The sequence below is a fragment of the Trachurus trachurus genome (genome assembly GCF_905171665.1).
Source record: "Trachurus trachurus genome assembly, chromosome: 8".
NCBI lineage: Eukaryota > Metazoa > Chordata > Actinopteri > Carangiformes > Carangidae > Trachurus > Trachurus trachurus.
Genome location: NC_139905.1, coordinates 14,713,103 through 14,727,768, shown reverse-complemented (window position 1 = coordinate 14,727,768; position 14,666 = coordinate 14,713,103). Strand labels below are relative to the sequence as shown.

The window sequence follows — 14,666 nt, the reverse complement described above, 5'->3', positions numbered from 1 at the left end:
CCAGCACAATATCTAATAAGTGTACAAAATCCCAAACAAAAACACACATTGGCAATGTACAGGCTCTCTGACCATCAACTAGAGGTGGAAAAAGGTCGGCATAAGAAAGAGTGGAAGCCCAGAGAACTAAGAACATGTAAACACTGTTCTTCAGGAGAAACAGAAACTGAGGCCCATTTTCTCCTTTCCTGCCCTCTGTATCAAAGTGAGAGAGAGGTGTTCATACAAAAGATAACTGCAGCAGATCCATCATACCAAGGGAAAACAGGTGACGATCTGTTAAAAGTATTTCTGGGAGAAGATCCACAATTTGCTAAATTAGCTGCACAATATGTAACATTCTGCCACGATACTAGAAAAGTACACGAATGCTGATCAGAACCACTATTGATGTCATTTAATATTGTTGTTGCTTTTTATTATCATTTGTTACTATCAGAACCATTATTGATGTCACTTAATATTGTTATCATTTTTTTTTATTTTTTTTTATTATCATTTGTTACTCTCATCACTTAAGAACAATATGTGTATGTTTTATATAGTATATAACAACTTGCAACAGTCTAATGATGCCCAATCTTACCACACATATTTATTTTTTGTTTCATGTGATGTAGACTATGTATAAGAGAGAGAGAGAACTTGATCAGCACACACATGCATGCTCTCACACACGCATAGGGTAAATCATTTTATGTATATTTTTATTTATTTGTATATTGTTGTATATATTCATGAGTTGTACTGTGTCATTGATTACTAATGCTTTGGCAACATAGTTATTTTAACTGTCATGCCAATAAAGCGAATTTGAATTGAATTGAATTGAATTGAGAGAGAGAGAGAGAGAGAGAGAGAGAGAGAGAGAGCAGTTTTATATATTTTTATCTCTTTCAGTTGTTTGCAGTCAGATTAAATAAGCAAGTGAAACTGAGATTTCATCCTCCATCAGTGAAGCATCACCTCTCTACTCCTCCCCCTCTTCCTTCCCAGGATGCACCTGCAGGCCTCCTCTCCTGATTATAGCTTCATGTAGATGAAGAGGTCAAGTGTCAGGCCTCTGTGAAATAAGAGGAAACTGTTCCTGACTGGAAACACACTCATGTTTTATGACTATGAATTGTGTTTTTCAATGAAGAATGGAAGGTTTTATTTTCTGAAATTAATGATTGCTATTGATTGAAGATAATGTTGAATTATTAATTATTAATGATTCAAATGTTTCATGTTCACTCAAAGGAATTACAAACATTTCCCTCAGAAAGAAGATCAAAGTCAAACTAACATGTAGATTTAAGCTCAGCTCCTCCTCCTGTCAGTCACTCTCAGTTTCAGTGTTGTATTAAATTGCTCCTCCAGCTCCTCCTCTCCTCATCCTCCAAACCCTCTCATCTGTCAGCAGTGAGCTCACTTTCCAAGCTACAAGGCCGTTCTCAGCTCACACTGACAACATGCTGGGGACCCTCTGCTCTCTCATCACTGCTCTAACATGTAAGGAGGCTGACTTACTGCAGCTCTCAGCTCATGTTGGATTCATCAGTCTGTGTGTTTCTCTTGACTCTGTGTCATCTTGTTGTTTCCAGGTGTGAGTGGTGCGATAGTGGTGACACAGAAGCCTCCTGTTGTGACGCTGAGGACAGGAGAGACAGTCACCATAGAGTGCAATAATGCCAAAGACGGACCCCGCTTGTATAAACAGATTCCAGGAGGAGTTCCTCAGTTTGTTCTGAATTTTTATCACAGTTTTAGCTCCCCAACTTATGGCTCTGGTTTTTCCTCTTCAAAAATCACAGCAAAACATCAGTCAAACTCAGATTATCGTTTGATTATCAACAATGTGGAGGAGAGAGACTCAGCAGTTTATTACTGTAGCACAAAGGACACCTCTGCTAACGAGTGGGTATCACAGTGATTTACACTGTGACAAAAACCTCCTCAGTAAACACTTCTGCTTTTTGAGACTCTGGCACATGATGCCTGAGTGTAACATAATGAATCTAAGCCCTCTGTCACCAAACGTTTGTTATGTCTGAACCTTTGTATTAAAAAGTTTAGTTTTACATTGCGGCTATGAGTGTGTGACTTCACTTTCCTTAAATCTGCTCGCTGGTTTACAGGAGGAGTTCCTCAGTATATGCTTTTTTTTATCATTCAAATACGTCTCAACATATGGATCTGGACTCTACTGTCTATTACTGTCATACATGGGACATACTCTGCTAAGGAGAATGTATCACAGTGATTAACACTGTGACAAAAACCTACTCACTAAACATTTACATTGCATTACATTCCATCTCTCATACATTTTTCTGAGAGTAATACATGAACAAATAGTCTCTCTAAGTTATACTGTAATTTTAAACATGTCTATCTTTAATCCATTCTCTTCCATAACTACTTTAATTTCAAATATATGTGTTAATCCCCTTGTCCGTATCTTCTTTTCACTGTTCTTCAGTAAAGAAACAAAAACTTGACTCAACTCGTCCTTCCCTCTTATCACTGATTAGGCTTCTGAACTGAATTTTAAACAAGAAATCAGTTTTACATACTAAAGCAACAGTTTTCACTGAAAACATCACGGATTAACTGTTTCATACTTTACTCACTCAGATCAGATCAGAACTTGATTCAGGTCTTGCCCTGCATTAACCTGTTTGGGGCCTTCAATTTACACAGCCTGTTGCCTTCAAGTTCCCAATATGTCCAGTGCATGCTGTATCTACAAGTCATACAGGGCGATGCATGTTTATGTCATATTAACATTCACATTATTTAAATTAGGCTGCTTTTAATGTGGAAAATCAAAGAGAAGGTGTTGAAATACATGAATGTTCTACCACGGCCAGTTGATAATAAAGAATGAACAATGCTCTTCTGGAAGAGAACATGTTCACCATCATGAATCTGAATTCAACCATATCAGATATTTCAGTGTCTCCATGAGAAACTGATGCAACAGAAGATTCAGAGTTAAATCTTCAAGAGCAGCAGTGTTTGTCAGATGAACAGACTGATGAAGGGAATGAGAAGTTGACAGTGAAAGTTGGTCTCAACTGGATGTTTCAGTTCCACTCCCCTCATTAGTGAGAGTCAGGAGGTTTTTGTACAGCCATGTGTACAAACTGAATCACTGTGGTATTCGGACAAGGCACCAAGCTGATTGTGACAGGTAAGAACTTTTACACTCATCATTAAACAAGACACATTTTAGCTTTTTGACTCAAACTGATGGAAAATAAGAAATGCACATGTGAGTTTTTATTCAGTTTTTTTAGAATCAATTTTGAATGTTTTTATGCATCATCTTAGGTACCAGACTGTGGCTTTGAAAGGCAAAGATCTGCTAATATTCACAATATGTAAAATATTTGCTCCAAATGATGGTTAAGGAAGTTTAAACAGATGGACATCATTTACAACAACAGGCTCATCATTTTCATTGTTAGAAAGTTATAAAATGGCAAAAACCCATGTAAAATATACAATTGAAGCTAAATGACAGTGTGTGAAATGTAAAATTTCTAAATGTAAGTAATAGTTTTAAATGTAGCAGAGTTTTATTTTGTCTTGTGAAAATGAAATACTTTAATCTCTAGTGGTTTGTACAGGACAAAAAAGGAAAAAAATGATGAACAGCAGTTTGTTACAGCCTAAATTAATTCCATTAAACTTTTGAAATGCAATGCCAAAAACTTTATGAATTTCCTTCCAACATGAAAATGATCCCACAATATTGAATATCTGAATGTTAGATTTTGTAACATTATGTAAATAACATTTTTTTCGAAATTGATTAATGTTGTCAATGTGATTTTTTAAATTTTATTCCTAAGTATTGATAAATCTGTGACTTTGCTGCTTTGTATGAATCATCTGATTGGTCCTCATGTTATGAATGTGCTCCATGTATTTTCAGGCTCCAGCCTCCCTCCTCCTGTCCTGACAGTCTTCCCTCCGTCCAGTGCTGAGCTCCAGTCCAACAAAGCCTCTGTGGTCTGTCTGTCCACTCAGTCTGGGCCTTTTGCAGATGTGAGCTGGTTGGTTGGTGGGAGTCCAGTGAGCAGTGGGATCTCTACCAGCACCGCTGTTCAAAAACCAGACCAGACTTTCCAAATCAGCAGCTATCTGTCCATCCAGACGTCAGACTGGAACAACAATCAGCGTTACACATGTAAAGTGTCTTTGGGCTCCCAGACTTCAGAGAAGAGCATCACCAAGTCAGACTGTCTCACTGAAGAATAGTAGAGGAGCAGAATGAGCGTTTACAATCTGCTGCTTTACTCTTTGTGCTGTTTGCTCATTACAAGGTTTCCATGTTAGAAAAGCTGTGTCTGCATGCTTGTAATAAATGTAGTGACAGTTAGGTGGAGGTGTTGTATCAGCTTTGCTTCTGCTGCATTTTTCATCATTCATTCATTTCAATAAAAACTCTGAGATCAAAATAAAGTGTTTGTATTTATTTTTGTTAATACACTTTATACAAAACTTAATACAAAATCATAATGTGGTGAAGCTGACCAGATTTAGATTTTCCTTTCATTTCCATGCAGGAAAATTTCAGATCCTATACTTTATTCTTACTTGATGAGAATCTTAATTTGTAGATATTCACTAATTCAGTATTAAAAAAAATAAATAAAAAAAAAGAGAGAGAGATAGGCTACAGGTGTATATTTTTTTATATATCTGTTTCAGTTGTTTGCTGTCAGATTAAATAAGCAAGTGAAACTGAGATTTCATCCTCCATCAGTGAAGCATCACCTCTCTACTCCTCCCCCTCTTCCTTCCCAGGATGCACCTGCAGGCCTCCTCTCCTGACTCATAACTTCATGTAGATGAAGAGGTCAAGTGTCAGGCCTCTGTGAAATAAGAGGAAACTGTCCCTGACTGGAAACACACTCATGTTTTATGACTGTGAATTGTGTTTTTCAGTGAAGAATGGAAGGTTTTATTTTCTGAAATTAATGATTGTTATAGATTGAAGACAATGTTGAATTTAGATTTTGTCAAAGATTTGTAGATAAATGAGGAAATAAATTAAAAGGATTCAAATGTTTCATGTTCACTCACTATAGCAAAGGAATTCAAAACATTTCCCTCGAAAAAGTTACTAAAGAGCAAATGACATGTAGATTGAAGCTCAGCTCCTCCTCCTGTCAGTCACTCTCAGTTTCAGTGTTGGATTAAATTGCTCCTCCAGCTCCTCCTCTCCTCATCCTCCAAACCCTCTCATCTGTCAGCAGTGAGCTCACTTTCCAAGCTACAAGGCCGTTCTCAGCTCACACTGACAACATGCTGGGGACCCTCTGCACTCTCATCACTGCTCTAACATGTAAGGAGGCTGACTTACTGCAGCTCTCAGCTCATGTTGGATTCATCAGTCTGTGTGTTTCTCTTGACTCTGTGTCATCTTGTTGTTTCCAGGTGTGAGTGGTGTGACGGTGCTGACACAGAAGCCTCCTGTTGTGACGCTGAGGACAGGAGAGACAGTCACCATGGACTGTAACCTGGGCTCTGTTACTGATCAAAGTGCTCGCTGGTATAAACAGATTCCAGGAGGAGTTCCTCAGTATGTACTGAGCTGTTATCACGGCTGGAGCTCTGTATATTATGGCTCTGGTTTCTCCTCTCCCAAGTTCACATCTAATCATCAGTCAACATCAGATTATCGTTTGATCATCAACAATTTGGAGGAGGGAGACTCAGCAGTTTATTACTGTCAGACATGGGACAACTCTGCTCAGCAGCACGTATCACAGTGATTTACACTGTGACAAAAACCTCCTCAGTAAACACTTCTGCTTTTTGAGACTTTGACACATGTTGATCAAGTTTGAAGTCATGAACCTAAGTTTTCTCTAGTCTCACTGCACACACAAATAAATGTTGCATTTTTTCTCAAAAATGTTATTAATTATTTTTAATTAATTCTCACTGTGAAGCAAAAACAAACATTTTATTAGTAATACAGGAGAGATGACCTGAACCAACTACTACACATCTATTGGAGAATCAAACAGTGAAACATGTATCAAAAACAGTTCATATAAAGATACTTAATGTGTCTATTATTTAACAGTTAATCCAATTTGGAATTAAATGTAATTTAACAACATACTGAGGGCTCCATACATGTGTTTGTCAGCAATATTATATCCTTGAATAATGCACATGTCTCATCAATCTATCTTGTGTAAAACGTTGGGTGTACTGTATAAAAAAAATGTTTTGGAAACTTAAACTGAACCAATAGTGAACATAACTAACAATCAGGAATTTTGACTCATAGTTTATTCATGATTGCAACATGTAGCGCTTTTAAAAACAAATAATATATAATAAATAAATAATAATAAAAAATATATAGTCTGTTACAAACCTTGTGTTGCATCAGAATAAAGGACATGTTTTTGCACAATTTTCTAATAATTTCCATGTGAAAAACTGTTTGATATAAAATTCTGTGGTTTTCAAATCTGTACTATATATTCCCATAATCCTCTATGGAAAAAATAGCATGAATATGTAGACATATTGTCAAAGCCAGTGAAAGAGGGGAGAAAAATGTAAAAATGTATCATACAAATTCTGATTTTATTGGAGGTGACAGAGATTTTAAGCTCAGCTCCTCCTCCTGTCAGTCACTCTCAGTTTCAGTGTTGTATTAAATTGCTCCTCCAGCTCCTCCTCTCCTCATCCTCCAAACCCTCTCATCTGTCAGCAGTGAGCTCACTTTCCAAGCTACAAGGCCGTTCTCAGCTCACACTGACAACATGCTGGGGACCCTCTGCACTCTCATCACTGCTCTAACATGTAAGGAGGCTGACTTACTGCAGCTCTCAGCTCATGTTGGATTCATCAGTCTGTGTGTTTCTCTTGACTCTGTGTCATCTTGTTGTTTCCAGGTGTGAGTGGTGTGACGGTGCTGACACAGAAACCTCCTGTTGTGACGCTGAGGACAGGAGAGACAGTCACCATGGACTGTAACCTGGGCTCTGTTACTGATGCTGCTCGCTGGTACAAACAGATTCCAGGAGGAGTTCCTCAGTATGTACTGAGCTGTTATCACGGCTGGAGCTCTGTATATTATGGCTCTGGTTTCTCCTCTCCCAAGTTCACATCTAATCATCAGTCAACATCAGATTATCATTTGATCATCAACAATGTGGAGGAAGGAGACTCAGCAGTTTATTACTGTCAGACATGGGACGACTCTGCTAAGGAGCACGTATCACAGTGATTTACACTGTGACAAAAACCTCCTCAGTAAACACTTCTGCTTTTTGAGACTCTGGCACATGCAGAAGAAAACCAAACACAGAACACCACAACACCCACATGACAGTTTACATTAGATAAATCAGAATAAACTGGATATATTTCCAAAATCCTAACTTTATTTTAGACACAGATTCTGTTTTAGAGACCTGAAACATGAAACATGCAAAAGATATTTTATTCATTTTAGTTACTGAATGAGCTGTTATAACCATGTGCAAATAAAGGGAGGAAGAGAGAGACATGATATGAAGTGAACTCTGGTGAGCTGGTCCTGGACCTGAGGTGAATGGGATGGAGGAGGGTTACATCAATTGAATCTGAAAGGAAAACTGACAGCAGAAGAAAAGTAGAGTAAAGTTTATTCATATAGTGCATATCACAGACAGAGTGACAAGGTGCTGTACAGATTAAAATACATAAATAACTGAAATACTAAAACAAAGAAGGTATAAGGAGGTAATGAATAAAGTAACAGAAATGCCAACAACATCATTCAATTTCTCAAAACAATATGTGACGCAAGACGTTTGAGAATATGAGAGGTCATACTGTTTCTGATTCGTTTGATGAAGACTGTGTTGAATGTAGAAGCTCCTCCTCCTCCTCCTCCTCCTCCTCCTCCTCCTCCTCCTCCTCCTCCTCTTCTCTCCTCAGTGTCTTTATAAGCTTCAGTCTCTCTCCTCCTCACACTCCAACCCTGCTCACCTCTCAGCTGGACAGTGAGGGACGTTTACACCACACACTGACAACATGCTGGGGACCCTCTGCACTCTCATCACTGCTCTAACATGTAAGATATTCTTCTCCTTCCTTTCATCCTCCACATGTTCACACACAAACCTTTCACTCATGTCTTTCTCTGTGTGTGTTGACAGGTCTTGATGCAGCGAAGGTGGTGACCCAGACGCCTGCTGTCCACACAGTTTCTACAGGACAAGAGGTTGTTCTCAACTGCAACATTCAGAGAGATGATGGACATTACGTCAGTTGGTATAAACAGGTTCCTGGTGAAGCTCCTCAGTACGTTCTGAAATTTTACCACTCTCATAGTTCACCGAGCTTTGGATCAGGATTCTCCTCAGACAGATTCAACTCTAAATCCTCATCAAACATAAATTATCAGTTCATCATAAAGAGAGCAGAGGCAGGAGACTCTGCTGTCTATTACTGTAGCACATGGGACACCTCTGCTAAGGAGCAAGTACCACAGTGATTTACACTGTGACAAAAACCTCCTCACTAAACACTTCTGCTTTTTAAGTCTCTCATTCATTTTTACAGACAACCGATCCATCAACAACTTCACTCTCTACTTTATTTAAAGTAACATTGAAAATGTCTGTCTTTGTCTGTTTCCATCGGACTCATTTATTTTTTTACACAAAACCCATCGTCTTCATGTTCTATTCACTACTTTTTACCTTACAGACACAAATTACTCCAGGTCTCAGATGAAGCTTCCACTTACTGTAATGTTATAGAAGAAAAACATTTTGAGAATTAAAAGCAACAACTCTCACTCTATAATGATCAGCAAGTAACTGTGTTTTCATACTTCACAATATTTTAAAAAATCCCTCATTTATTCAGTTTAATGATGCTGTACATTGATCAACACTTAAATGTCTTTACAGTAGATGATGTGTTCCTGCAAATCACAAATTTAAGTGATGGATTACTGTAACCTGTTTGGGGCTAAACTCATGAGTCCCCCACATGGGGGACTTGAAGACATAAATAACAATAACAGAGCCCCCAGTGCACTGATTATGAAAGAATATGGTCATATTATATGTCAAATTAAACAGCAGAAGCCTGGCTACAACGTGTAAAAAACCATGTTTATATGACCCAAACACCGCCCAAACACTACTCAAACAAACAACTAGACATCAAACTTCATAAAGCACCTCTGTGTGGACCCAGTCGCCACATTTCTGGCTCTTATACTACTGTACATTATGCAAAACACATCAGCGACCGCTCATGAGGAACGAGCCTGCTACAAACATTGGGGCGTTACGTAGCAACCGCGGCTAACACAGAAGCTAACAGCAGCAGGCAGAGGGAGAAGACAACAACGAACAAAGTCGAGCAAAACCAGACGCTGCGTGGCCAAAACATGGTCGTACATTTGCTCTTACCTTTGCTGTTTTGCCGTGAAAAGGTTGTGTTATGGGTAAATCCACAATATTTCCAGTTGAACTCTGCCTACTGTGCCTAGTGTTTACATCTGAATCAGCCGGTGTTGTGGCCCTACTGGTTTCAAGTTAACTGGTTACAGCTGCAGATGTTTTGCGCTCCCTGAGCAGATTCGTCACAAATTCACAAACATAAACAACATATTACCAGCGAGTTTCAAGCCACAATTCACATCTACCGCGGCGAACATGCTGCTGTGAGTGAGCACTAACAGTTACGTACCAGCCACATGGGAAAAAAAATAAAGTGGAGAAAAAATAATCTTCACATATTTGCGTGGGTCGGGACTCGATCTCGCTTCAGCAAAACCAATTACACCACTAACCACCTGTCTACCTCTGTGAGCCACTCAAGCTCACAGGTGACAGCCGCTTCACTGCATATCAGTCAATTACGTCACTACAGGTAACGTTTTGACTCGAGCTGATCTGAGACAACTGGTTACCATTGAAAATACACAGACAATGCCTCGGTGTTTATTGTTCTCTTTCCTCCAGTCTAATCAACATATTCAGCGCTACACTTCTCTCCGCACAACGCTACGCACCACAACAAAGCCTGTCGTGTTGAGAAAGTGATGAACTAGCTCGGAAATACTGTCAAAATACGCTCAACAATATGTAAACAAAAGCGAAACACTTGAGCCACTGCATGTGTACATGGGTGAAAAACGTACGACTTGCATTTAATCACATAACTGTATTGCGAATGTTTTGTGTACTTACATTTCTTTACACTTCTCTACAGATCTTATAAAACGCAAAGCGTATTTATTGGCGTGCATTAAAAGAAATGTCCATTTAAAGTCGCCGTGGTTCGAGGAAGAGGGGGGTGAAGTTAGCTAAGTCTAGCTGTTTCTGGGCTGCGGTATATGATGCGTTCAAGGGACCAGGGCAGCGTCGGACGTGAGTCGATTGTTTGGAAATGATTTATAGAATGGTCTGATGCTTTAGATTTCGTGTATGAAGTGTGACGATGATGATTTAAATTGACATGCCCGAAATAAACAAATTGATTGATTGATTGAGACCATTCTATAAATCATTTCCAAACAATCGACTCACGTCCGACGCTGCCCTGGTCCCTTGAACGCATCATATTCCCCGCAGCCCAGAAACAGCTAGACTTAGCTAACTTCACCCCCCTCTTCCTCGAACCATGGCGACTTTAAATGGACATTTCTTTTAATGCACGCCAATAAATACGCTTTGCGTTTAATAAGATCTGTAGAGAAGTGTAAAGAAATGTAAGTACACAAAACATTCGCAATACAGTTATGTGATTAAATGCAAGTCGTACGTTTTTCACCCATGTACACATGCAGTGGCTCAAGTGTTTCGCTTTTGTTTACATATTGTTGAGCGTATTTTGACAGTATTTCCGAGCTAGTTCATCACTTTCTCAACACGACAGGCTTTGTTGTGGTGCGTAGCGTTGTGCGGAGAGAAGTGTAGCGCTGAATATGTTGATTAGACTGGAGGAAAGAGAACAATAAACACCGAGGCATTGTCTGTGTATTTTCAATGGTAACCAGTTGTCTCAGATCAGCTCGAGTCAAAACGTTACCTGTAGTGACGTAATTGACTGATATCCAGTGAAGCGGCTGTCACCTGTGAGCTTGAGTGGCTCACAGAGGTAGACAGGTGATTAGTGGTGTAATTGGTTTTGCTGAAGCGAGATCGAGTCCCGACCCACGCAAATATGTGAAGATTATTTTTTCTCCACTTTATTTTTTTTCCCATGTGGCTGGTACGTAACTGTTAGTGCTCACTCACAGCAGCATATTCGCCGCGGTAGATGTGAATTGTGGCTTGAAACTCGCTGGTAATATGTTGTTTATGTTTGTGAATTTGTGACGAATCTGCTCAGGGAGCGCAAAACATCTGCAGCTGTAACCAGTTAACTTGAAACCAGTAGGGCCACAACACCGGACTGCTACTCCGCCGGCTGGTGAAGCCTGGTGCGCGCGCATCCACGTTGCGCAACCCCACGTTGGCCTGCACGTGGATCTGCTGATCTGATTGGTTCATGGCTGTCACATGGCCAGTGCGGCCAATCACATCGACCTGGGTCTATAGCGTCATTCCTCTCTCTCTATTGGTTCGAATGAGCCGCCACTCACTCGAATCGACCACTCCGCTGCAGAGATAGAGGCTGATAACCAAACCCACCCAAATAAGCTGCTCTGAGCAGCAGGGCGCAGAGAGACTGAATCCACTGTGTTAGTCATTTACAATCGGTTCCAGTAGATTTATTTTCAGTTAGTTTATCCAAATTGTGTGAAAATAAAGATTAAACAATAGTTTATAGTAGCAGGTGGTTCCAAGCTGTGCCAAAAATGGACATTTTGGAAAGTTCGCCTGGATATTTTGTAGTAAAATCTCAATAATTTTGTCCTGCTTCAATTAATCAGAATCAACCACTGCAGAGACAATGTTCACATGTTGTACAATGATTTTATAGAGAGTTTGAGCTTCATCAGCATTATTCTAAAGGGCACTCATCAAAAATATGATTTTTTTTTAGGCGAATATTAATTTTATTAATTTTTTTTCTGTGTGTCATCTTCATTTACTCTTCACCAGTAACAGATATACTGAAATTTACACATCTCAGCAATTCCTCATTTTTTTCCCATTACTATGACACCAAAAGTATTCAAATAGACCTTGTGGTTGCAGAGATATACTCATTTTATTATGGATATGCAATTTTCGAGAAAAGGCCTAAAAAATAGGCTCGTTTTTAAAGTTTACCACTGCACCCTGTTGCCTCCAAGTTTCCACCATGCACAGTGTATGCTGTATTTAAAACTCAACCAGAGTAATGCATTTTTGTGTCACTTTAAATTTGAATTATTTCCTGTTATGATGCTTTTATTGTGGGAAAATCTAAGAGAAGGTGTTGAAATAAATGATGCAGTTGATAATGATGAATGAACAATGCTCTGGAGGAGAACACGTTCACCATCAAGTATCTGAATTCAACCATGATACCAGATATTTCAGCATTTCCATTAGAAGAAACTGAAGAAACACCAGAATCAGAGTTAAATCTTCAAGAGCAGCAGTGTTTTGTCAGATGAACAGACTGATGAAGGGAATGAGAAGTTGACAGTGAAAGTTGGTCTCAACAAGATGTTTCAGTTCCACTCCCCTCATTAGTGAGAGTCAGGAGGTTTTTGTACAGCCATGTGTACAAACTGAATCACTGTGGTATTCGGACAAGGCACCAAGCTGATTGTGACAGGTAAGAACTTTTACACTCATCATTAAACAAGACACATTTTAGCTTTTTGACTCAAACTGATGGAAAATGAGAAATGTATATCATATTTGTGTTTGAAAGATTTTACAATGAATTTTTAATGTTTTTATTCATCATCTGTGTTACCAGACTGTGGCTTTAGAAGTTAGAAGATCCTCTAATAATCACAAAATTTGAAATAATTCCTACAAATGCTTCAAAGTTTGTCAATGGTTTCGGACGTTTTAACAGCTGGACATGATTTACAACAACAGGATCAGTATTTTCATAGTTATTAACAAGTCATCAAACTGAAAAATACCATGTTAAATAAACTGTCCAAACTAAATTACAGTGGGTGAAACATTAAATGTCTAATCATAAGTGATTCTTTTAAATGAACCTGTGTTTTATTTTGTCTTGTGAAAATGAAATACTTTTGATCTCTAGAGGTTTGAACATGAAGGACAAAAAAAGAAACAGCAATCTATTAGGGACTGAAATAATTACATGAAGTTGACAATGACAGAAACATTATTAAATTCCTTCTAACATGAAACTTATTCTTAAGTAATGAATATCTGAATGTTTAATGTTGTAACCAAAATGATTTTTTGAAATTGATCAATGTTGTCTATGTGATAGTTGTTTTTTTTTAATTCCTGCGTATTGACAAATCTGTTACTTTGATGCTTTGTATGAATCATCTGATTGGTCCTCATGTTATGACTGTGCTCCATGTATTTTCAGGCTCCAGCCTCCCTCCTCCTGTCCTGACAGTCTTCCCTCCGTCCAGTGCTGAGCTCCAGTCCAACAAAGCCTCTGTGGTCTGTCTGTCCACTCAGTCTGGGCCTTTTGCAGATGTGAGCTGGTTGGTTGGTGGGAGTCCAGTGAGCAGTGGGATCTCTACCAGCACCGCTGTTCAAAAACCAGACCAGACTTTCCAAATCAGCAGCTATCTGTCCATCCAGACGTCAGACTGGAACAACAATCAGCGTTACACATGTAAAGTGTCTTTGGGCTCCCAGACTTCAGAGAAGAGCATCACCAAGTCAGACTGTCTCACTGAAGAATAGTAGAGGAGCAGAATGAGCGTTTACAATCTGCTGCTTTACTCTTTGTGCTGTTTGCTCATTACAAGGTTTCCATGTTAGAAAAGCTGTGTCTGCATGCTTGTAATAAATGTAGTGACAGTTAGGTGGAGGTGTTGTATCAGCTTTGCTTCTGCTGCATTTTTCATCATTCATTCATTTCAATAAAAACTCTGAGTTTAAAATAAAGTGTCTGTTTGTTTGTTTTTAATACACTTAATACAAAACGTAATATAAAATCATAATGGGGTGAAGTTGACCAGATTTAGATTTTCCTTTAATTTTTGTGCAGGAAGATTACAGATCCTACTTTATTCTTACTCGATGAGAATCTTAATGTGTAGATATATTCACTAAATAAAAAGAGAGAGAGAAAAGACGTTTTATATATCCAATATCCAAGTTCAATATATTTTTATCTGTTTCAGTTGTTTGCAGTCAGATTAAATAAGCAAGTGAAACTGAGATTTCATCCTCCATCAGTGAAGCATCACCTCTCTACTCCTCCCCTTCTTCCTTCCCAGGATGCACCTGCAGGCCTCCTCTCCTGACTCATAGCTTCATGTAGATGAAGAGGTCAAGTGTCAGGCCTCAGTGAAATAAGAGGAAACTGTCCCTGACTGGAAACACACTCATGTTTTATGACTGTGAATTGTGTTTTTCAGTGAAGAATGGAAGATTTCATTTTCCGAAATTATTAATTGTTATTGATCAAAGACTATGTTGAATTTAGATTTTGTCAACCATTTGTAGTTAAATGGAGAAATAAATTAAAATGATTCAAATCTTTCATGTTCTCTCACTATAGCAAAGGAATTCAAAACATTTCCCTCCAAA

At 38.8% G+C, this 14,666-nt stretch overlaps 2 protein-coding genes across 2 annotated transcripts; both read left to right on the top strand.

The window, feature by feature from the left end:
- The first annotated feature begins 1,448 nt into the window (after positions 1–1,448).
- On the top strand, positions 1,449–4,414 carry LOC310989401 (immunoglobulin lambda-1 light chain-like). Its single transcript, XM_083976439.1, has 4 exons — positions 1,449–1,494; positions 1,587–1,899; positions 3,141–3,178; positions 3,926–4,414. Exons 1-4 carry the CDS (start codon positions 1,455–1,457, stop codon positions 4,249–4,251), a joined length of 717 nt encoding a protein of 238 aa, XP_083832565.1. The 5' UTR covers positions 1,449–1,454; the 3' UTR covers positions 4,252–4,414.
- Positions 4,415–6,776: 2,362 nt separating this feature from the next.
- On the top strand, positions 6,777–13,965 carry LOC310990151 (immunoglobulin lambda-1 light chain-like). Its single transcript, XM_083977418.1, has 4 exons — positions 6,777–6,822; positions 6,915–7,237; positions 12,708–12,741; positions 13,489–13,965. The coding sequence occupies exons 1-4, from the start codon at positions 6,783–6,785 to the stop codon at positions 13,812–13,814; spliced, it is 723 nt and encodes a 240-aa protein (XP_083833544.1). The 5' UTR covers positions 6,777–6,782; the 3' UTR covers positions 13,815–13,965.
- The last annotated feature ends 701 nt before the right edge of the window (positions 13,966–14,666 follow it).